The sequence below is a fragment of the Lissotriton vulgaris genome, chromosome 7 (assembly GCF_964263255.1).
Source record: "Lissotriton vulgaris chromosome 7, aLisVul1.2, whole genome shotgun sequence".
In the NCBI taxonomy this organism is placed as follows: domain Eukaryota; kingdom Metazoa; phylum Chordata; class Amphibia; order Caudata; family Salamandridae; genus Lissotriton; species Lissotriton vulgaris.
The window spans coordinates 315,588,756-315,612,511 of NC_141695.1; the positions used below are offsets into that span (position 1 = coordinate 315,588,756).

The window sequence follows — 23,756 nt, forward strand, 5'->3', positions numbered from 1 at the left end:
CATGACTGATCCTCAATGTACCACGACACGGCCACATCACCCCCCACCTGAGAAACCTGCACTGGCTCCCCGTCAACCAGAGGATATCCTTCAAGCTCCTCATCCACGCAAACAAGGCACTCCACCAGACCGGCCCAGCCTACCTCAATAGACGGCTCTCCTTCTACACCCCCAACTGCCAGCTCCGCTCTGCCGACCTCTCACTCTCCACCGTCCCACGCATCCGAAGAACAACCCCGGCGGGAGATCCTTCTCCCACCTCGTCGCCAAGACATGGAACACCCTCCCACTGAGCCTACGACAGAACCAAGACCTGCTGACCTTCAGGAGGATACTAAAGACCTGGCTGTTCGATGATCAGTAGCGTCCCCCACCCTCCCCCCTCCCCCTTCCCCTCAGCGCCTTGAGACCCTCGCGGGTATGTAGTGCGCTTAACAAATGACTGATTGATTGGTGCACTGGAAACATGTTCACATCAATAGGTCTGGGCCTGCTGACTAAGAAACATTATAACAAAGGCAGTTTGTGTAGCTTAGTGGTTCTTAACCTTTTTGACTTCTGTGGACCCCTGTGAATCATTATTGGAACCAGGGGACTCCCACTGAATCATGAATGGAAACCGGCGACTACAGGTAAGCAGTTTTGATGATGTGAACCTACACAAAAAATACACAAACTAGAATTCATCCAAAAATACAATTGATGAAATATTTCATTTCACAAAAAAGATACAATTTAATAGTAAGCTCAATGCTTTTCCTAATTAAGCAGAGGCCACCCATCATCCATTCTGTATTATGTTTGATGCACTTGCACTGCTCCCACGAATCAATCTGAGGAAACCAGTTTAATTTTACTCTCCAATTGCAAATTCATTTACTTAACATTGTAAAATGTTCAGTTTTACATTCTGCTTCTGTATTTACATACAGTTCATTAATCTGTTAATATTATTTAATTTTCTAAGCAGTTGTGGAGCCGCCGAGAAGGCTTTCCGAATCCCCCAGGAGTCCCTGAACCTCCTTTTAGGAACCACTGGTCTAGTTTATTAATTATGAAAAGCATTTGTTGAAGGCAGTAAGCATTTATCAGCTGAATGTTATCACATAGTTTTGCAGGCTATAGACTTTTATTTTGAAACCTGTAATCTTACAGATTAATGAAGGAGGCAAGGGTTGTGATGTTGGTGAACTGTGGAGATAGAAGAGATGCACTACAGCAATCCTTGGTAGGCTCTCCTATGAGCGATAGTATTTTTCTTTGCTAACTGTAATTTTGTACTTTTATGACTGTATGCCGGATGGTTGACTCGTGGAAGGCTTACACTCACTGCAATTCGCTTGAGTTGGTTACCTTTGGCAAACCTATGATAACAGCTATAGGCTTGATTGGTCTTCCGGGAAATGTTATACCAATGCCGTAGGTCTGGCGTGTTTATAAAAGTTATTACACAGGCAGGAGATCTGTTTTAAAAAATATATATATTTTACTGTGAAAAGCATATGGCAAAGCCAGCAGACATGTTACAGTGGACTTATGTCACACAATGTTACAGGCCATACATTAGTATTTGGTAACATGTAATTTCACAGATCACCATGATGGAGTTAGTCACCCACTAGGATCAGACTGGCCTTTAGGGCAATCAGATTTACACGGGGCGCTTTATGCGATATGTGAAGAAAGTGCTTGTGCAGTGCATCAGGATAAAAGGGTGAATTCACAATACACCACCTGAATACCCTCAGGGGTTACAAGCAGCACTCTACAACTCCACCTTACATTACATAACATATAAAGTCATTTAAAAAACTTGAACAGCCTGTCCATATATTTGAAGGTAAAATCTCTCATGGGTGGGCTCTGTCTATCATCACAAAAGACTTCTATAGCATTGTGTCAATTAATGTTGTGAGCCATTGTTGTCTGATTACAATATATATTGGCAACGCACCAACCGAGTGGTCCAGACCCACAGGTTATTGTTTCTTTTTAAATAATTTTAATTTTGTACATGATTGATTCACGCCTTGTAAGGAAGGGTTTGTGAAATGCTTTCTTTTGAATGCATAAGGATGACCTAAAACACTTCTGACAGAACCTTCCTGACTATATATATATAACGTACGATTCCCAAGTTCTGAGAAATACAGGGTTACTCGACTGAGAACTAACACTCATTTGTTTAGACGACTTCATGTAATCTTTTTTCTACTTGTATTCTGTTAATTTATTTTGCATGCATTGTTGAGTTTGTGTAGGTTTTGCTACAGTAGTGTTAGAGGGAGAATGCACCACTTAGCCAGTGGATGGGTGCATGAGTGCAAAGAAGAGTGAAAGAGTGCATGTATGAAGATTTATTGAGTGCCTAAAAATCCATCAGTGACCCAAAAGGCACTTTTGGTCAGTATTGCCAACACTTGTTAAGTCACTTTGGACTTTGTAAATGTTTATAAGTCTAGAGTTAACATTTCTGTTGGATGTGTTAGTTTGTTGAGCAAACACCACAAACTGTGCTGCCTCTTTCCACTTTAGGTGGTACATGTACCAAACTCAGTAGTATTAATTTTTTCGACTTTGGAGGAATAAAAAGCTGAGTCTGCTTTGAGGCATTTACAGCGACTTAACATTTTGAGCTGCCTCCCCAGTCTGTTTTTGGCCACTTACAGCAGTTAGAAAGCATTTCCAATGTGAACTGTGGCTTCAGTCGCTGTGGAACTTGAGTTATGTTTTTGTTCACCCACCAACAGTCGGTTAGGTGGATGTCACTCGGAGGTAAGAGTTGGCAGTGCTCAACGCAGCTGTTTGGAATGGGGTATTCCTGGTAACAAAAGTAGGAGAGCCACTTTAGGGCATCTAACCGCTGCTAGGGATTGGCATGCCTACCCAAACTGAAAATAGAAGCACATTTGTGCCACTTAAGGCAGAGTGCAGCTGTGTGCATAAAACCTTAGCGACCGTGCATCAAGTGGGGTTTAGGGAGGTTCCCTTTTTTATTGCCACATCTTATTGACTAATTTGTACATGTATTGGTATTTGCTTAGGAATAGGCAGGATAACTCATAAGATATTTCTAGTAATACATGTGTTGTCAAAAGCATAGGTTTGAAATCCGAAAGTGAGGGGGACTTTTAAATAGATACTGGCAAGTAAGGTCTTGAGTGTTAAGTTTATTGTAGCGCAAGGTTTATAGTTATGTTAATAACAGTTATATAGCGTGCAAATACCATTGGTCTCTTAGTTCTGGTAGTAGTTCAAAAAGAGTACAAGACAGACTTAACAAAGTCTTTTAATGGCTCTTGGGTATGGAGTTCCTTGAACTGGAGACCCTCTGCAAAAGAAAAAATTGGTGCAAAGGTCAGTATTCTAATTGAATATTGAAATGTGCATATCTCTAGCTTAATCTATAATCCATACTTAATGGATATCTATTTAAGGGCAAAACATGTTTTTATAAGACCCCTTGTAACCTAAAGCTCCCCACTTTGGTTGAGTTGAGAGAGCAAATTTAAGAGAACCACATATATAAGTTAATTCCTTCTGCAGCGAGGCTGTATCATGCTTTTGTTTCTTAGTTCAATCAAATAAAAAATGTGCCTTTCCAGGCTATCTTTTTAAGTATTCTCGCTTGAGAATAGAAAGCAATAGAAACCTCCAGCTTAAAGAACAAGAAAAGAAAGTAAAAACTTATAGATGTCTCCCTATCACCATGTGTAGACTACAGAACCAGTGCCTGCTCCAAGTTCCCCCCCGTGCGGCCTATCCCACGCTTCCATTCGTGTATAAGCTGGCCCACCTCTGAAAACCACGGACCTCCAGGAGTGTGGCGGAAGCCGGGTATCCCTCCAGTTCTAGGAACAGGTGGGGGGTGGTGCGGCTGAGGGTGAAGCCTCCCTTTAGCAGCATGGTTGTTGGCATCCTGTGATGACCACTCATCCTGCATTCTATAGCAACAGCCCTCCTGTTGGTTCATTGCTTCGTTCGACTCCTGACACACTGCAGCCCCGTCGTTTGTCTGAGCTCCGGCTTGCCACGACGATTCAACCAAATATCTTGGAGTGCTCTTTGTGGTCTAAATTTGTGAAAAACAAGAGGCCAGGGTAGGCAAAGGAGCCTCAATGCTGTTAAGAGATTTGCAAAAAAGCTGGGAGGAAGTCCACAGGATGCAATTAATAATAGTTATTTAGCTAAAACAAAGTCGGCCGTAACATATAGACAGGTGTTTGGGTGGTGGCTAATGCTGCTTCGTTACACCAAATGGAAGACTCCCTTTTTTTAAATTGCGTGTCTTTAACACAATCGGCCCCAAATTACATTTTACATCTTGAATTGGGGCTTCCCTATTTGAGTGACACCATAAGGTAGGCCCCAGTCCTCTTGCAGCTTTTAATGTGGCAGAGAACTACAGTGGTTAAATACAAAGGTGGTTCTTTTGGGTAAGGCAAATCACTTTGAGAACGCTGATAAATGCAAAACAAATGTATGAAAGACTATCTGAAACACCAATGAAATGGGATAAAGAATCCTTAATCAAAATCAATTTCTGAACAAATCAAAGACAAAAACCCTCACAGGTCAGCACCTGCAATAGTGTAGTTTAAAGAAAAAGGGTGTCCCTCAGAATCTGGGTGGTCGTGGTTAAATACAAAGGTGGTTCTGTTATGTAAGGCAAATCACTTTGAGAACGCTGATAAATGCAAAACAAACGTATGAAAGACTCTGAAACACCAATGAAATGGGATAAATAATCCTTAATCAAAATCAATTTCTGAAAGTCAAGGGGTAGTATGCAATGAATTTATATTTGCAATTCAATCATGTTACATTCTAATAATCGAACATAAGTGAGAGAAATGTGACAATTGGTGACAAGTGCTTAGTGCATGAATTTATTTGCAGCAGGGTCAAAAATTATATACCTATATACAATTATGTACAGGGGTATAGTCGGCCAGAATATATTTCACATCCAAGGAATCCTAGCATTCATTTCAAAGATCCTGGAGTTTCTGGACCATAGGTGAGCGTCAACGTTTCGACCCTAAAGCGCCCCAGTTGGTGGTCGCGACGGGTCTTTGAGAGGGGGGTTGAGAGTATAAAAGTCAGGAGGAGGATCTCTGCCTGATCTTGGGCCAACCGGTCAAATCCGGTCTATGTGCAGGAAAAGACATGGACCGTGTCCAGAGATCCCTTTCCGAGTGTCCAGAGATCCTCCTCCTGACTTTCATACTGTCAACCCCCTTTGTCTTGATAAAGACCCGTCGCGACCACCAACTGGGGCGCTTTAGGGTCGAAACGTCGACGCTCACCTATGGTCCAGAAACTCCAGGATCTTTTAAATGAATGCTATGATTCCTTGGATGTGAAATATATTCTGGTCAACTATACCCCTGTACATAATTGTATATAGGTATATAATTTTTGATCCCGCTGCAAATAGATTCATGCACTAAGCACTTGTCACCAATTGTCACATTTCTCTCACTTATGCTCGATTGTTAGAATGTAACATGATTGAATTGAAAATATAAATTCATTGCATACTACCCCTTGACTTTAAGAAATTGATTTTGATTAAGGATTCTTTATCCCATTTCATTGGTGTTTCATACGTTTGTTTTGCATTTATCAGCGTTCTCCAAGTTATTTGCCTTACCCAACAGAACCACCTTTGTATTTAACCACTATCACCCAGGTTCTGAGGGACACCGGGTTACCCCTTTTTCTTTAAACTACACTATTGCAGGTGCTGACCTGTGAGGGTTTTTGTCTTTGATTTGTTCAGAAATTGATTTTGATTAAGGATTCTTTATCCCATTTCATTGGTGTTTCATACGTTTGTTTTGCATTTATCAGCGTTCTCAAAGTTATTTGCCTTACCCAACAGAACCACCTTTGTATTTAACCACTGTCACCCAGGTTCTGAGGAACACAGGGTCAACCCTTTTTCTTTAAACCAGAGAACTACAGTGGACATGACCCAAACTATCATTAGGGAGTGCTGTAACCTAGATCACTACAAAAGGATCGGGTGGCTAAATTACGTAGAAACTGAACTGAACTGAAAGCTCTAGGGCTGGAAAAACGTTTTCAGGACCCTGACTCCTGTAAAGAGGACCCGAAGAAATGCATAACTGATTTATATACCCAAAGATTAAAATATTTCCGAAGGGAGAAAAAAACGTATCCCTCATTCCTCCATTGCATATGATCTGGTCCCACCAATATCAGGAGATGTTTTTCATTATTTATCTCATATAAGTAATGCTCAGCACAGATTTCGTTTATTGCACTTCCGACTGAATAGGATTCTGTTACTCCTGGGATACCCACAAAATAAATACAGATTAGCAGATCTAGCTCCCTGCCCTTGCAATAACCATGCCATTCAGTCAGACTTACATATCTTATTATTCTGTAAAAATTATTCAGAGGAAAGGAAAACATTTGTACCCCCAATCATGAGGCCCATAATTTTAGGCAATGCCGGGTTGCCACATATTTTCCAAAGGCCTTACTGAACCCATTTGTATGTTTCTGTGCCCCTTCATTTTTATGAGTCTGTTTTAGGAAGAGGAAAAAGGCGGGCTCACAACTGAGTAGTATTGTGCCATTTTAATTATCAACAGTTTTTTCTAAATGATTTTAAAGGTCTTACTTGGATCACAGCAAATTTGTTTAGTACTCATTTTAACTATGTATATATGTATATTTATTGGTCCGGAAATGTTATATGTACTTATGTGCTTTTATGGTCTGTTTATTAAAGATCGAATAAAGCTGTGTGACTGACTGTCTCATCCACTTCCTTTTCTTCTGGTGATAAATCTTGGGAAAGATAAGGAAGTCATATCTTTGTGTTGTTCTTTCTTTGAGTTGTTTGTCCTTTCTCCCTTTTGACCTCTCTGCTTTCTTTTCCAGGTTGCTGCAGAAGAAGGGGAAGACAGGCCAAGTGTGCTATCCCGTAAGTCTTTGCTCTCATCTTCTGTCCTTGGACAATATGGCAAATGGCAATGTGCACAGAATTTCTTTGTTTGAAAAAATCGCAATCCCTTAACACCCACTAACCCTCTCCCCATCGATCAACCCATATAATCGGCATCCTATTTAGAGACACTCCATTATAAAAGCAGTAATCACCATTAGGTCTACAGTGTCTGTCTTAAGTAGACCTATCTATGCTTAAAAGGATAAACACTTTCAATAGTTTAAGCTATTGGCATTGTAAATGCCAATGCCTTTTATTTATCTGTTTTGATAACGAACACATAAAGAAAAGGATTCGCTGTTTGCCAATAGCTTAAGCTCTTTTAAATATAAGACCTATTGCAGTTCAAAGTAGCGTTCACCATTGTCCCATGCTGCTTGGAAAGTGAAAGTTTGCATGGCCTGCTGAATTTTGCAGGAAAGCATGTTGTGCCTACAGTAGGAGAAACTCATTACAGAAAATAGTGCTTGCAGACTAAATAAGACGTACCGGGAAACAACCGAAGTAAAAGGGCCAGCCCTCATGGGAGGTTACAAATGTAGACTAGGCGGTACTAAGGGGCAAGAATACAAAGGTTACAAGGATGTTATAGTTGGAAAATAGAATTTAAAAAGCCTTTGAAATTCACTAAAAATAACAAAGGTTACAGTGACGTTCTAGTTGGGGTCAGATTTTATTCATACAAAACCAGAGAAATTCAGACGTTCTAGTTAGCAGAGTTATCTATAACTCGCACCCCGGCAATGCACTGCTTATGACCTGCTCATGACATTGTCAGTGACATCACTGATAACATCTCAAATAACATCACTGATGACATCAGTAATGATATCCTCCACAGCATCTCTGATGCACCCACTCACACCACTGTAGAATCTTTTATACACCCACTGCCACAAACCCTTTCATAGACCCATACCAGTACTTGCACAACAACTGTCTGATTCATAGATCTACATACACGTCCACTCGCTCACCCATACTGCCACTCACACACCCACTCACTCACTAATACAGCCATTGACCTATCCACTCATACACCCATAGAACTACTCATACACCTACAATTTCACCCATTCAGTTAATCACACAGGTATGTACTCACCGAAACAGTTACATACACACCCACTACTTACTCATACAAATAGTAACACATACTCTCTCACCTATACAGTCACTGACAGAAGCATGCACTCTTCTATATAGCCACTCTCATATTAACTCATGCATAGTCACTCATATACCCTTTCACTCACCTATACTGCCTTTCACATACCCAGTTACTCACCCATACTGACACATGCACTCCGACACAGCCATACAGACTCACTCACCAATACAACTTCTCATACACGTACTTAGTACCCCACACAGCCACTGACTCACCCACTCACTTATCCATACAGGCAGTCCCCTCCTCCTCACCCACACAGACAGACACCCAGACAACCATAGAAGTAGTCAGACAACCAATCAGCCACCCATATAGCCATTCACGTACCCACTAACACACTTATACACCCATTTAGACATCAACTGACAGACAGATACACACATTCACACAGCCAGTCACTCATCCATACATTCACTGAGACACCTAATCCCTCTCTTATACAGTTAGCCACTGTTTCACCAATACACTGTGGTGTATATGTAACACTCTTATACTTTTTTTCCAAACCGTCACTAGATGATGTGATCAGTGATGTCATTTGAGATGTCATCAGTAATGTCACTGACTCTGTCATGAGTGATATAATATGTGAGGTCATAAGCAGTGCATTGCAGGGCCGTAAGTTCTAGTTAGCTCAGGTAACTATAACTGCAGAATTTCACTGGTTTTGTTCGAGAGAAATTTTTGCCTAACTATAACGTCCCTGTAACCATTCTTTTTTTCAGTGAACGTAGATAGATAGATAGGCGAGGGTTAGTCATGGCATGGTTTTGCAGCAAATAGTGGTGCATATTTAAGGCCTAGGATTTGCAGCCTTTTCTTAATTTGCATAACGGAAGAGCAGTTATCTTGCACTGCTAAGTATAATCCAGTATGAGTATTATTTTAGCATTTTCCATCTTAATTCTTTCCTTTTTCCTAACTTCTGACAGTATGGTATCAAAATCCCAGTTGTTAAAGATTTTGCGCCCAGTGGTCTGGGAACGATCCAGGGGAGGGGAGGGGAGGGGAGGGTGGGGGGGAATGGTGCACTATCACTCTGTGGGCACATTTCACAACAAAATGTGGGGATAAGAAATTCAAGGCTGTATACCTTTTCATCCAGCTTATATGAAGCCGATACACTCTGTATCCTCAGGAAGGCCAATGATGCCGACGTTGTTTAGGCGGGAACAGACCTCATCGTCCGCTAACCTGTCTTCCACAACATGAAGCTGTTAAGTGAGGAGCTGGGTGCATTGTTAGATCAGCTGTGCAGGTGGTTAACCCTTTAATGGCCAGGGCATTACTGGTGACTTTCTCTAATGATGTACAGTGTGTCCCCTCAGTAGGGCAATGCCAATAGTTAAGGCATCCAACTTGGCCTCCTGGGCTAAGGAGGTCTCTGCTATGGCTGCCAAAATAATATCTAGTTTATCGTGTGTGCCCTCTAGGTATTCTACGGGGTCTATTGCCATTGAGGACTCTGTCTCTTCCATGTTAATAAGTTTTGTTTCACAAACACACAAAAGAAGGGGGACTGGAAGCGGTATGGAAACAAAGGTCCAGTACCCGTGCTCCCTAGAATCTACGTTACGATCACTATAGGGTAGCTGTTCCAAGGGGAAGCTGACCAGTCTAGTCACTAAAGGGACAGGTGAGGGGAACTCTATCCAGGAAAATTGGTTGGCTATTCCAGAGGGGGGAATTCCTCCTTGTTGAAGAAGTGCCTCACACACCCAAGCGGGTGTCATGCTTCATCATTGGGTGTTTCGCCTTGGAAACTCCACACAAGGTTATATAAAAAATAGCCTTTGTATTACAATAAAACACATTTAGATAGAACACACACTTTACAATGTGCCAGGGGCACGGGTAGAATTTACAGGGGATATTTACAAGACAGGGCCACCTGGACCACTGTCAGGAATCAGCACTTTTAGAAGTAACACTTGTTAGAAATAGCACTTAGAATGTAAAATTGTAGCACAAAAATAACATACAACCAGTCACTACTGGTACCAGGTGAGCACCACCTATGCAACCCTCACTATTTTAGGAGATTACACTAGGGACCTGGGCCTCGCTAGTACCACCTGCACTAGGGAGAAAACAACCACCTAAGTATTACAATACCTGTAGGGGTGTAAGAAAGGAAACACATGATGCATCACAATACATTCAGAGGTGTAAAAGCAACAACACACATGATGAATAAACTACCCATTCAGAGGTGTAAGGAAGGAGACACAATAGCGCAAAATCCACATTAGCCACCACCTGTGGCAGTCCCTGTGTCCCAAAGTCAGGGGCCTAAACGTGGCAGCTGCCCACAAAGTGCTGGGCAACTGGGGAGCAATGCTGGTGGGGACAACGTTGGAGCCTCTCAGGCTCTGAATGATTACACTGTCCCCCTGAGCCTCTCAGGGCTCTAAACAATTGTGGCACCAACGTTGGCGTCCCCCCTTTGGGGACTCGAAATGAATAAATGCCCCCTTGAGCCTCTCTGGGCTCTTAAACACGAACGTGGCACCTTTGAGCCTCTCTCAGGGCTCTAGAACCAACAATGCCCTTGGGTGCTGTGGAGCCTCGCAGGCTCTGTAGAACAAATGCCCCAAGAGCCCCTTGGACTCTGTAAAAATGCGGCCACTGGTGGAGCCTTCAAGGCTCAAAACAAACTATGCCCCCTTCTGGAGCCCTCGTGGCTCAAAGAAAGACTGCCCCTCTTTGTTGGAGTCCCACTCCGCGGACTCTCGAGACACCAATGCCCCCAAGGCGAAGCCCCACTCACCGGGACTCACGAGGCAGCTCCTCTCGGTGGCGGTCTCTTCTCCACCCGGTCCTGCTTCTGGGGGCCGGGTGCTGGTAGTGGCAGCGGGCGGGGCTCTCTTCCTCGGGAGAGCCCCGCGGGGGGAGAACCAGCACGCTTCCCTTCTGCTCTGGGCTTCCCTTCTCCGTGGAGCCCGGAGCACGAGCAGGCCCGCCCCCGTCTTCCCGGGCTTTGCCTGGCTTCCGGGTCACGCTGCAACCAATAGCAGCGCGGCGCTGAGGGGAATGGAGGCGGGACTTCCGGGTCGCCGTAGGCAGAGCGGCGGCCCGAGGGAGACTTCACGATTCTGGGCAATGCCGGGTGGGCTCCGGCTTCTTCAATAAACAAAACGAGGTGGCACTCGTTATGGCGGCCAGGTCCCTGGCGAGGTGGGCACTCGCCAGGGGACTTCAAAATCGGCCAATCAAGCGGGCACACGCCGGGTGGGCACCGGCCGAAAACGACAGCGCTCCCAAGCGCTAGGGGGTCGCAATAAAGCGCGCTCAGCGCTATAAGCAAAACGAAGCACTCCCAGGCGCTAGGAAATTCAGGAAGCGCTCACCAGCGCTAGGGACAACAGAGTCCAGCACAAGTCCTTCCAGGGGGGCAAGGCTGGGCCCAGAGCCAGCACACTGGGTCTCCAGGCAGGGAGACACCCCAAGTGGCGGTCCTCTGGCCCAGCAGCAGCAGCAGCAGCAGCCCCCTCAGGATCCTGGAAGAGAACATTTTCTAAGGGGACACAGCCCCTTCTTTATACTGTAAAATCCTTTGTTTCAAGGTGCAGGGTGGGGGGAAAACCAGTTTCAGCTGGCTTTGGAGCACTCTTGATGGCCCAACCACCCATTTCTTTCACTGGGGAGGCTAGGGTCGTTAGACACACCACAGGGGGGCGGAGCCAGCATTGTGTGGGGAAAACCCAGCCCATCCAGGACACAGGTACACTCCTCCCACACATCACTCATGCTAATCTCCCACTCACCACCGGGCAGACCCATCCAGACTTCCTGGAGCCTGGCATGCCAGCCAGCTCCAGCCAATCACGCTCCAGCACCCTCACTGCACACATATCTCAATGTCCAGAAGTAGCACTTCCCTTCTAGACACATACATGCCGCAGACACCATCTCGCAGCATTCACTCTCACGAGTTTACACATACTAAACTCGAGCCTGTACTCCCCACGCATCAGGAACTACCAGGGACACACACATTCCCCATGCATTCCTATGGGAGGGCAGGCCAGCCATACTTCACACATGCACTTTCACTCTGGGACTCAGGGGAAAGTGCGCAGAGACCCAAAAATCACTGACACAGGGTCACACATAAGGCAAAAAGTCTAGGGGTGAACCTGCCCTAAGGGCCAAGTCCAACACAACCCCCTTCCAGCCAAAACGCAGGGGAGAACAATCACCACCGTGATGGACTTCCCTGCTTGGGGCGATAGAACACGGACGCAGGCCCGCCACTGCCGGGACACCCTCCTGTTCTATGCCACGGTGAACCCCTAGGGTTCCTTCTCAAACCACTGTCTGGACCAACTGGGCTACCCCACTGGTACTCCCAAGCTGTCCGCGGCCAGGACCAGGCCCTGGGCCACCCAGGTGCCACCGGTCCTTGCCAATTCGCAGAGCGGGGGGTAGTAACCCCTGGCACATAGTATCCATTCTCCACTCTCCCTGTCTGCAAGACAGGACTAGACTGCCACTGGTTCACCAGCCTTTGGTCTACAACCTCAGGCGGACCAGGAGTCTCAGGGAAGGCTCTCCTCCCCCTACCTCTTCTTCTAGGGTTCCTCCTCCTCCTGCGAGGGGTACCCTTACAGCGCCACTCCAACCCAGGGTTTAACCCCTCAGGCTGCACCGGGGTCAGAGGTGGGCTCTCCCACCCTCTGCACCCCCTTCCAGAGGTCTGCCCTCTCCCAACTGGAGAAGTTCCTCTGGAAGAAGAACCGGTCAGGACACTGGTTACAGTCGTCCTACCCTTCAGGTCAGGCTGATCCTGAACCTGGCCTTCCAACCTCTGGTCTAAAACCTTCGGTGGAACAATTGCCTGGCACTCCAGGACTTCTGGGGATTCACACACCATCCCCCTGAGGCTAACAAATGACACATATGTTGTGTGACTGTCTGCCTGGCGCAGATCTCCCGCCTCCTGTCCACCTGACAGTGCGCAAAGATCCCCCAGCACAGAAGTGGTGTCACCATGGTCACTACACGGGATCCTAGCCCAACTGGGTAGTCCCTGACCCACTGGTTCTTCCACTGGGGAACTCCCCCAATCACTCCTCACGCTGGACTCCTGTACCCTCCCTACCGGAGCGGTACTGCCAGACTCTAGAACCACAGGAGCTCTGGTTACAGACGCTCCAGGTCCTCTACTCACTAGGAGATCTTCCTCAAATGGACTAACAGGACAGCCTAGGTCCCCAACCTGGTGTTCCCTACAGAAACCATCCAAGTCCTGAGGCAGGGCTTCGGGCGTCTGGGGAACCTCGGTCTCCCCCTCACTCCTGCTCCACTGAGCCAGGCAGTGAGCCCCTACACTCTCCTCGCTATCCTGGGACCTAGCTGGGCTACACTGAGCCTCCTCCACCACGCTGGGCTGGAGGATACCTGAACCACTACTTTTGGAGTCACTCACCAATGACTCTAGAGAACCTCTAGCACTTTCCCAGCGCTCTGCTTCCTCAGCAAGCGCCCAAGGACTAAAGTGCTCAGACTTCAACAGGTGCTGGCGCAACTCTGGACAAACAACACTGAGCAACTGCTCTTTGAGGAACATATCCAGTACTCCGTCCCTCTCCTCATCCGAGCTAGCCGCCAGCCAATCCCACATTGCATCAGAACAGTCATCCACAAAAAACCCCCACTTCTGTTGAGGCGGTTTCCTACTGCCCCTGAACTTTAACCTTAACTCCTCCTCTTGGGAACAAGGGACCATACGTTGGGCACGGGGTAGGGGACTGTCTGCACTGAAGTCTAAATAGCTGCCACCACTGGACTCAACCCTCCCTGGGGAATCCAGACAATCAACACTGCGCGCAGGGGATAGTCTACCCTCCAGAGCTACTTTGCCTCTGGTGGAGGCCCTCTCAGCCTCCTCCATCCTTTCCTGCGCTAAGACCCTCTCAGTCTCTAGCTGTTGCTTCTTAAGCTCCAGCTGCGCCATAGCCTGGGCATGCTCTAACCTGAGCTTCTCTAAGGCCAGCTGGTGCTCCCTTTCTCTCCTCCTATCTTCCAGCTCCTCTGGGGACAGAGAAAGGGATGAGGCGCTGCCTCCTGCGCTGGACCCAGCAAGGGACTCCCTATCTATGGGGTCCTGACTATCTGCTGGCGTCCCTGTGCTATCATTTTCTTCCTCCTCTTCTGAATCTTCAGGGCTCCCCACAGACCCACCACCCTCCTGGTGTGAGGCCCGGGCCCTTTCCTCACTGCGCTCAAGATCCCTTTGTTCCTTACACCATCGGACCAGGTAGCTCCTAAGTTCGTACTTAGTATCTGACCCATCCACCCCTATGTCTCTCTCTCTACAGAACCCTTCCAACTCCTGCGTATTATACCAAACTAGATCACTGAGATCAAACACAAGCTCCATCTTGGCAGGACGTTCTAGAGACAAGATCACACAGGGAACCTAGGGGTCTGAGCTAACACAGGAGTACACAATTCCAAAATTTCAACACTCTCCTCAAAAAAAGAACTCACTCATGCGTCCAGGAAAACACACCATTCATCCACACACACCCTCCCCTCGGATCGGTAAGGCAGTTTCTACCACCCCTGACTTCTCAACCTGACCACAAGTGACACAGGTACCAAACTCTGGAAGCAGGGCGGGGGACAAATGTACTGAACACAATTATCAAATTACACTCTTCAGGAGAAGCAATAATGGAACTTCACCAAAAACACAATAATCCCCAACAATGTGGTTATCTAATATGTAGAGTTTTGTAGTGCGGCCAGTTGCCACTGTGGTACATCGCAAACACAAATCCTTATCCCACCGCTGCCACCAATGTTAGAAACGGGATCCTGGCTGGCCAAGACTCGCGTCGAGGTCAGTCAGGGATCACCATTCCTAAGGTCAGGGCAAGGGAGTTACACGCCAAGATAACCCCTACTCGCCCTCTAGGTAACGTGGCGCGAGCAGCAAGGCTAAACTTGGAGGCGATATGAGTTAAGTATTTGCGCACGCACCCCAGCAACAACACCCAAGGCCCACCACAAAGGAAACTCCACACAAGGTTATATAAAAAATAGCCTTTGTATTACAATAAAACACATTTAGATAGAACACACACTTTACAATGTGCCAGGGGCACGGGTAGAATTTACAGGGGATATTTACAAGACAGGGCCACCTGGACCACTGTCAGGAATCAGCACTTTTAGAAGTAACACTTGTTAGAAATAGCACTTAGAATGTAAAATTGTAGCACAAAAATAACATACAACCAGTCACTACTGGTACCAGGTGAGCACCACCTATGCAACCCTCACTATTTTAGGAGATTACACTAGGGACCTGGGCCTCGCTAGTACCACCTGCACTAGGGAGAAAACAACCACCTAAGTATTACAATACCTGTAGGGGTGTAAGAAAGGAAACACATGATGCATCACAATACATTCAGAGGTGTAAAAGCAACAACACACATGATGAATAAACTACCCATTCAGAGGTGTAAGGAAGGAGACACAATAGCGCAAAATCCACATTAGCCACCACCTGTGGCAGTCCCTGTGTCCCAAAGTCAGGGGCCTAAACGTGGCAGCTGCCCACAAAGTGCTGGGCAACTGGGGAGCAATGCTGGTGGGGACAACGTTGGAGCCTCTCAGGCTCTGAATGATTACACTGTCCCCCTGAGCCTCTCAGGGCTCTAAACAATTGTGGCACCAACGTTGGCGTCCCCCCTTTGGGGACTCGAAATGAATAAATGCCCCCTTGAGCCTCTCTGGGCTCTTAAACACGAACGTGGCACCTTTGAGCCTCTCTCAGGGCTCTAGAACCAACAATGCCCTTGGGTGCTGTGGAGCCTCGCAGGCTCTGTAGAACAAATGCCCCAAGAGCCCCTTGGACTCTGTAAAAATGCGGCCACTGGTGGAGCCTTCAAGGCTCAAAACAAACTATGCCCCCTTCTGGAGCCCTCGTGGCTCAAAGAAAGACTGCCCCTCTTTGTTGGAGTCCCACTCCGCGGACTCTCGAGACACCAATGCCCCCAAGGCGAAGCCCCACTCACCGGGACTCACGAGGCAGCTCCTCTCGGTGGCGGTCTCTTCTCCACCCGGTCCTGCTTCTGGGGGCCGGGTGCTGGTAGTGGCAGCGGGCGGGGCTCTCTTCCTCGGGAGAGCCCCGCGGGGGGAGAACCAGCACGCTTCCCTTCTGCTCTGGGCTTCCCTTCTCCGTGGAGCCCGGAGCACGAGCAGGCCCGCCCCCGTCTTCCCGGGCTTTGCCTGGCTTCCGGGTCACGCTGCAACCAATAGCAGCGCGGCGCTGAGGGGAATGGAGGCGGGACTTCCGGGTCGCCGTAGGCAGAGCGGCGGCCCGAGGGAGACTTCACGATTCTGGGCAATGCCGGGTGGGCTCCGGCTTCTTCAATAAACAAAACGAGGTGGCACTCGTTATGGCGGCCAGGTCCCTGGCGAGGTGGGCACTCGCCAGGGGACTTCAAAATCGGCCAATCAAGCGGGCACACGCCGGGTGGGCACCGGCCGAAAACGACAGCGCTCCCAAGCGCTAGGGGGTCGCAATAAAGCGCGCTCAGCGCTATAAGCAAAACGAAGCACTCCCAGGCGCTAGGAAATTCAGGAAGCGCTCACCAGCGCTAGGGACAACAGAGTCCAGCACAAGTCCTTCCAGGGGGGCAAGGCTGGGCCCAGAGCCAGCACACTGGGTCTCCAGGCAGGGAGACACCCCAAGTGGCGGTCCTCTGGCCCAGCAGCAGCAGCAGCAGCAGCCCCCTCAGGATCCTGGAAGAGAACATTTTCTAAGGGGACACAGCCCCTTCTTTATACTGTAAAATCCTTTGTTTCAAGGTGCAGGGTGGGGGGAAAACCAGTTTCAGCTGGCTTTGGAGCACTCTTGATGGCCCAACCACCCATTTCTTTCACTGGGGAGGCTAGGGTCGTTAGACACACCACAGGGGGGCGGAGCCAGCATTGTGTGGGGAAAACCCAGCCCATCCAGGACACAGGTACACTCCTCCCACACATCACTCATGCTAATCTCCCACTCACCACCGGGCAGACCCATCCAGACTTCCTGGAGCCTGGCATGCCAGCCAGCTCCAGCCAATCACGCTCCAGCACCCTCACTGCACACATATCTCAATGTCCAGAAGTAGCACTTCCCTTCTAGACACATACATGCCGCAGACACCATCTCGCAGCATTCACTCTCACGAGTTTACACATACTAAACTCGAGCCTGTACTCCCCACGCATCAGGAACTACCAGGGACACACACATTCCCCATGCATTCCTATGGGAGGGCAGGCCAGCCATACTTCACACATGCACTTTCACTCTGGGACTCAGGGGAAAGTGCGCAGAGACCCAAAAATCACTGACACAGGGTCACACATAAGGCAAAAAGTCTAGGGGTGAACCTGCCCTAAGGGCCAAGTCCAACAGTTTTGTGTTGGCAGGCCTCTTAACTCTTTGGACGAGCAGTGTCATGTGAATTGCCCATTCACAACTATTGAGCAAGTAATCCAGTTAGAGTGAGCAAAAGTGTCTTAGATCAAGAACCTGAGGGCATCACAAAGCAGCAAAGAGAGTAATTGGTCACGGCTGGGTTGCTCCGTTTCAGTCTGTCGCCATGTTCTGAGAAGAATAAACCCCTATGTGGTCTTATGTGCTCTCCCTGATACATTGCTTGCAATCCACGCCAAGGCACAGGAACAGGGACAGTCAGGAACGTCTCTTTTCATGATGGACAACGTCCCGCTAGACAAGTTCCTTTTTATGGCAGGGAAAGTCCAGGTACCTGAGACAGCCTCACTTTCATTTAGTTAGATGAATTATTTCCTGCTCGGAGGGGAAATGTCCATAATGATAGTAGTTGTTGTAACAAGGGTGTGTTGCAAGATATGGGGATGGGTTTAGTGATAGGAGGAAGATAATGACTATGATGATAGTTATTGTATTGTAGCACTTGTTACCCCTCAATGGAACACTGAAACGCTTATTCACAAGGATAGCATGCTACACTGTGTGGAGCTGCGGTTAGAAGTGTGTTTTACCTTGAGCCTATGTGGGAAGGGGGTTCAGTGGCAAAGACTTGGTAAGAAATACCGTGGCAAGGGCAATTGCAAGGATATGGTGGGTATGGTATAAAGGGCAACAATGTTAGGTTTGGTAACAAGAATGTGATGGAAATGGGATAAAGGGCTCGGGCAATGCAAATGACTATAAGGGCTGCAGTGATGTGTGTTGTAAGCAGGTTAATAACAACAGGTATGGTGAAATAGACTATGATATTATAGGTTCTGGTGACACGTATAAGGCAGCATATGATATTATAGGTTCTGGTGACACGTATAAGGCAGCAAATGATATTATAGGTTCTGGTGACACGTATAAGGCAGCAGAGAAAGGTATTATGGCTTGGGCTAAAGTGATGGATTTGGTGCTTGGTATACATGCTATGCTGGGTATGTATGCTATATTGCTAGGTATGATACCAAGAGTTCTGATGGCTGTTTTGGTCCAAGGATTACAGTGATAGGTTTTGTGGCAAGGCCTACAGCGATGTTATGGTGGTAGAGAGGGCTAAGATGATGGATATGCTAATAGGGTATAGAGATGATATTCGAGCAGGGGTATTACGGGTATGGTCTTAAGGACTATGAGGACTGGGAGGGTGGCTGTGATAAGGCTATGGAACAGGGTATGACATCAAGGGGTTTAGTGATGGGTATGATGGCAAGGGCTGTAGTGAATGGTATGTAAAATACACCGATGGAAATGGGAGGAATGCTTTCAAATAGTCTAACCACTGGCAATCTATCGGGGTAGTATTCCGACCTCTCATTTTTTTTGCCCGCTGTGCCACTCGGGACAAAGGCTCACCTCACACAAATCAGTACTAATCCTTCTCCTCATGAGAACAGTCCATCATGAACTGCCAGGGTAAGCCCCCTCCAGAAGGCACCCCAAGAAACTCCAGACTGGTTTCAGCCTCATTTGTCCTTGTCGGTGAAGATAAGCTTGGATCCTGTGAGGATTGGACCCGCATCTGGGAATACCGTTAGCCATATAGGATGCTACATAAAACACACAAAATGTAATGGAAGGAATATTTGCAAATAGTCTAGCCAGAGTCAATCACTTGGGCAGCATTCAAAACCAAGCCACTGTGCCACTCTAGACAAAGACCTGCCTTGGTATGTAGCAAGCACTAAAGTGATGTTACAATGGTAGATATGGGTAGTATGATGGTATGTAGCAAGGATAGGGTGTGAAGATTGTTTGGGTAGGCTATGGTGAGTGGTGTGGTTGTATGGGCTGCAGTGATAATTGTGATAACAGGATATAAAGAATTGGTTGGGTAGCAAGGGTGGGAAAGGCCGGAGTTCTTTTCTAATGTTAGGGGCTATGAAGATTAGCACAGTGGTATGGGCTACTGTGAATTTAGGGTGGTAAGTGCTTTTGGTAATGGGTATGATCTGGGGCCTGCACTCATGGTGGCAAGGACTACAATTAATTCATTATGACAAGGCAGCTGATCAATGCACTGGTGGCCTTCAAATGGATGTGTGCTTAGCGGTTGAGTGAGGTCTGTAGCTGAAGACATTAAATTAGAGGGCTATTAATCATATTATTATTCTGAGCTTGTGCTTGGGATTCGTGAAGTTCAGTAACAAGCCTTCGTTCTGGTTTGAAATCTCCTGAAAATGGCCTCCAGGGATAGTGGTATGAAAGTGCCCCGGAGGAAGGAAGAGTCTGCTGTCGGACATATTTTTATGTTATTTTTTTTTAAATAATTTTTTTTATAAAACTTTGATAGAAAACCAGAAGTCAATCCGCCTTCTTTCGAGGTATCCTACTGCACAGAAATAGGAAATGGAAGTCTCATCAAGGCCGTCCCCCTCAAGTATTGTATCCGATAGAAACCGGGCATTCAGAGACCAAACTGTCTGTCCTTTGAGCATGCTGCCATACAGAAACCTTGAAATCCGTCGAAAAACGAGAATGTGTCCCCAGGCATGCCACAACACACAGGAATCCAGGCCCTATAAATCCCCACCCCAGGCTTGGTACTGTGCATAAACTGGTATTTTAGGGCCTAACCTGTCTGTCTGGATCAGCAAGCTTCCATGATGAAAACATGAATACAAGCCTCAATAAGAGCAGCAGCTTGTGTCCCTCACTCTCTGCCTTAAACCCCCTCCCCAGGGTCCCAACACTGGAGTAAACACTAAGGGATTAGCCGCCTCAAATCCCCGACCTTTTCCAAAATGGTAGGTTCTCTAATCATTTATATTATATAGTTTGCACCTAGTAATAATCACAACATTATATCACCAAGTCATTCTTTGCATGAGAACAAATTCAAAAAAATGGTTCTTCCATTCGAGGTGCCTTTTAGGTTTCAAATGCCCTTTATCCTCCTTATTTTTCTAAATGCAATAATATTTTCACATCCAGTCAATTCATTGGCAGCCGACTCATTTCTTCCACATTAGGACTTTCTCATCCTCAACAGCCTCTGCTTCTGGGCATGCTGCTGATCAGAACTAGGGAATTCAGAGTCCACCAACCAGTGTGTCCCTCCAAGGCATGCTAGCATACAGATGGGTGAGTTCAGGCCCAAGCAAGCGCCTCTAGTGTGTTCAGTAAAATGCAGCACAGGTGGAAGCTTTCTCGAGGGGTACGGGTCTTCCTTTGCGTTTACTTACCTTTTGATCTTTTTACTCTCACAGGCTCCAGTAAAGGATGGATAAGCATCACCCAGCCCACGTCATGCCTCAGGCAACCATTAAGGAGGAAACTAAGCATGTCCTGGAGGCCTTCTTAAAGCGCTCACTGAGCCAGGAAGAAGGGTCCCGTGTTGGCCATGTGGGACGGGCGTACCACGATCATACAAAATACAGCCACAGGTATGTTACAAGCAACACAGTGGTGTGTCCCAAGGGCAGGGAGGGGCAGTCTGCTAATGCAAAAACACCTGAAACCAGAGCAAGGACAGCAGGGACAAGTTTAGGTTCAGTTTCATGTGTTTTGTTTCTTCTTTGACGTTACTTAGCGGCGTGTGTGCGGGTGGACCATATCCTAGTCTCTGGACTCCAACATACAGTCTGTGGAAATAAAGACGCTTTCTATGACTTCTCAGGAAGTCGTTTTGCCTGTCTAATTCTGTGGCTAGTCACTCACAAGAGAATGTAAAACAATTGTGCTAATGTTGTGGTTTACAGTCCAATCAGCGGGTAAGGAGTTAACTGCCACTCCTAAATAAAAGCACCAGCTCAAAGTGTCTTTAAAAAAACAGGCAAAACTATATTTATTGTAAAACAGGCAAACCTTTTCCTTGAAGTATATGTAAATATCCCTATGATTTTTATTTTTTTCATCCTGGAGAAATGGTGCTTTGACTTCTAGGCAGTTTAGCATAGCTGACATTTTTATAAGTTAACTGTAAGGGGTACTCAAAATTCCAAATGTGACCTGCAGAGAAGCAAAACGTGCACCATGCGATAAGCAATCAGCCAGGAACACTCCGGCCTATGGACACATTTTCAAAGTAAGTAAAGATGAGACTATTTTTGCTATTGAAATTATAAACTTAACAATAATTAGGTCAAATGTCACTGTGTTTTGTCAAAGTTAGGCCCAGCTACATAGTGCTTAAATCTCAAATGTAAGTTGTGCAAATGCATACCATCTAAAAACGGTTAAGTGCTATGTTACCAGAGAGGCTCAGGCTTCACCCGTTTACGTAAAAAAAAACAATTTTTCTTCTTTTACGTCTAATTAAGTAGTAGGAAAGGCATTTTAATGGCTCATTAAGGAAAATGAAAACCATTAGTTAACATCAATTACTATCACATAAGTTGCTACGGTAACATTCCTAAGTTGTCACAATTTCTGTCTTTTAAGAAACCCAAACTTGTAGCTCCCAAGTTAATGGGTTTATGACCCCTCTTTGCTCCTGAATTCTCCCAGAGGGAATATGTGTTAGGATGAGTGATGGGGAGACCAAGAACAAGCACAATTCCGCCATTTGTAAAACTGGAGCTCTATGGGCTTATTTTTTGCCATCAAGTTCCTCGCTTGGTCAGGAACTGAATCAGGGTGCTGTAAAAGATGGAGTAGATTGTGCTTGAACTCTAACTCGCCTTGGAAGATGTACAGTCACAGTTATATGTACATTATAAAAACCACTACAGTCACTGTCAAGGCAGAGAGATGCTGGCGATTGACGAAAAAATAAGACCACCTCCTTGAAACAATTCTTGTGTGACTGGCTGAGGATTAAGAAGTGCTGACTCCTTATTCGTCCTGAATCTCTGGACCCGACTTTTCCTGGGGCTAGGAAAGCTGGCATGCACCAGACACAGAAGGCCAGGAGGGGCAAGGATGTCACTGCCTGCGAATCTCCATCAGCGAGGAGGAAGTAAAAAAAAACCAAAGGAACAGAAACTGAACCGTCTGAAAGAAAACCAGTGAGACCAGTGGTGACTTGGCTCTTGCTGTGGTCTAGATTGGAAGTTGAGGGGGTGTTATTGCCCACTTGAACCTATTCATTGAAAGTAAATAAACATATTGTTTGTTTTTCATTCAAACTTCTACATTATGATAGAAACACCTCAATATATGTTAAGCGAGTTTAACATCTGCCCACCTCAGAACAGACTGGTTCAAAACATAATAGCCAACCCACATCATGGTGTTTATATGCTTACCATCATATATTCATGAATACAAAAAAATCTCGCCCCATACCACTACTATGACCCCCAAAATAACCCTTTCTAGACTCTCTCCTACTCTACCCCTCCTTGCATCATCTGACACCTCTTTTTACTATACTGATCCTATAAAACAAACCTTTCTAATCTCTTCCCTCTGACTCCTTCCCTCCAGAACTCCTTTTTACTCAATCAAAAGCCTCCTCCTACTGCTAAGACCTAAAAAAAAAAAAATGTTTTAAAATTCCTTCACTCTTTTATCCCTCCACTATCCTCTTCAGTCAAAATTAACAGACTAACATGTTCACGTCTCAAATTCCATATTGAACTATACTAATTCACCACTAATCCTTTATTGGGTTCCAGAGTAGCGTGCTACTTGCGCTTCAGAACCCCATCAAGGGTAGTAAGTGCTATATAAATACGAACCTCTTTTCCTCTTCTATCCGCCACCTACTCTTCTCTACCCAAATAACTGAATAACATATCCACTACTCAAATTACTTCACATTTTACTACCCTAATTTTCAACACTAATCCTTTAGGGGTTCCGGAGTTGCGTGCTACTCGCCAGAAAAGCGCTTCAACACCCATCAGGGGTAAAAAGTGCTATATGAATGCAAACCTTTCTTCCCCTTTTATCCCTCCACTATCCTTCTCACATTTCAAATAACGGACTATTATCCACCACTGAAATTACTTCATATTTCACCATATTAATTCACCACTAATCCTTTATAGGCTTCCTGAAAAGTGTGCGTTAAAAAGCGCTATATAAATACAAACCTTTGTCCTCCTCTATCCTCTGCTATCATTCCAAATCCAAATAACTGACTAACATTTCCACCTCTTAAAATGTACTTGCATGTTTCACTATACTAATTCAAC

At 46.2% G+C, this 23,756-nt stretch overlaps 1 protein-coding gene across 1 annotated transcript in view; it reads left to right on the top strand.

Annotated features, from left to right (window-relative positions):
- Positions 1-23,756, top strand: part of BCL2L12 (BCL2 like 12) — a 132,457-nt gene that overhangs the window by 44,562 nt on the left and 64,139 nt on the right. The window contains exons 3-4 of the mRNA XM_086930135.1: positions 6,922-6,964; positions 20,883-21,059. Of these exons, the coding sequence (XP_086786261.1) occupies positions 20,896-21,059 (164 nt within the window). The 5' untranslated portion in view covers positions 6,922-6,964; positions 20,883-20,895. The remainder of the gene's footprint in view (positions 1-6,921; positions 6,965-20,882; positions 21,060-23,756) is intronic.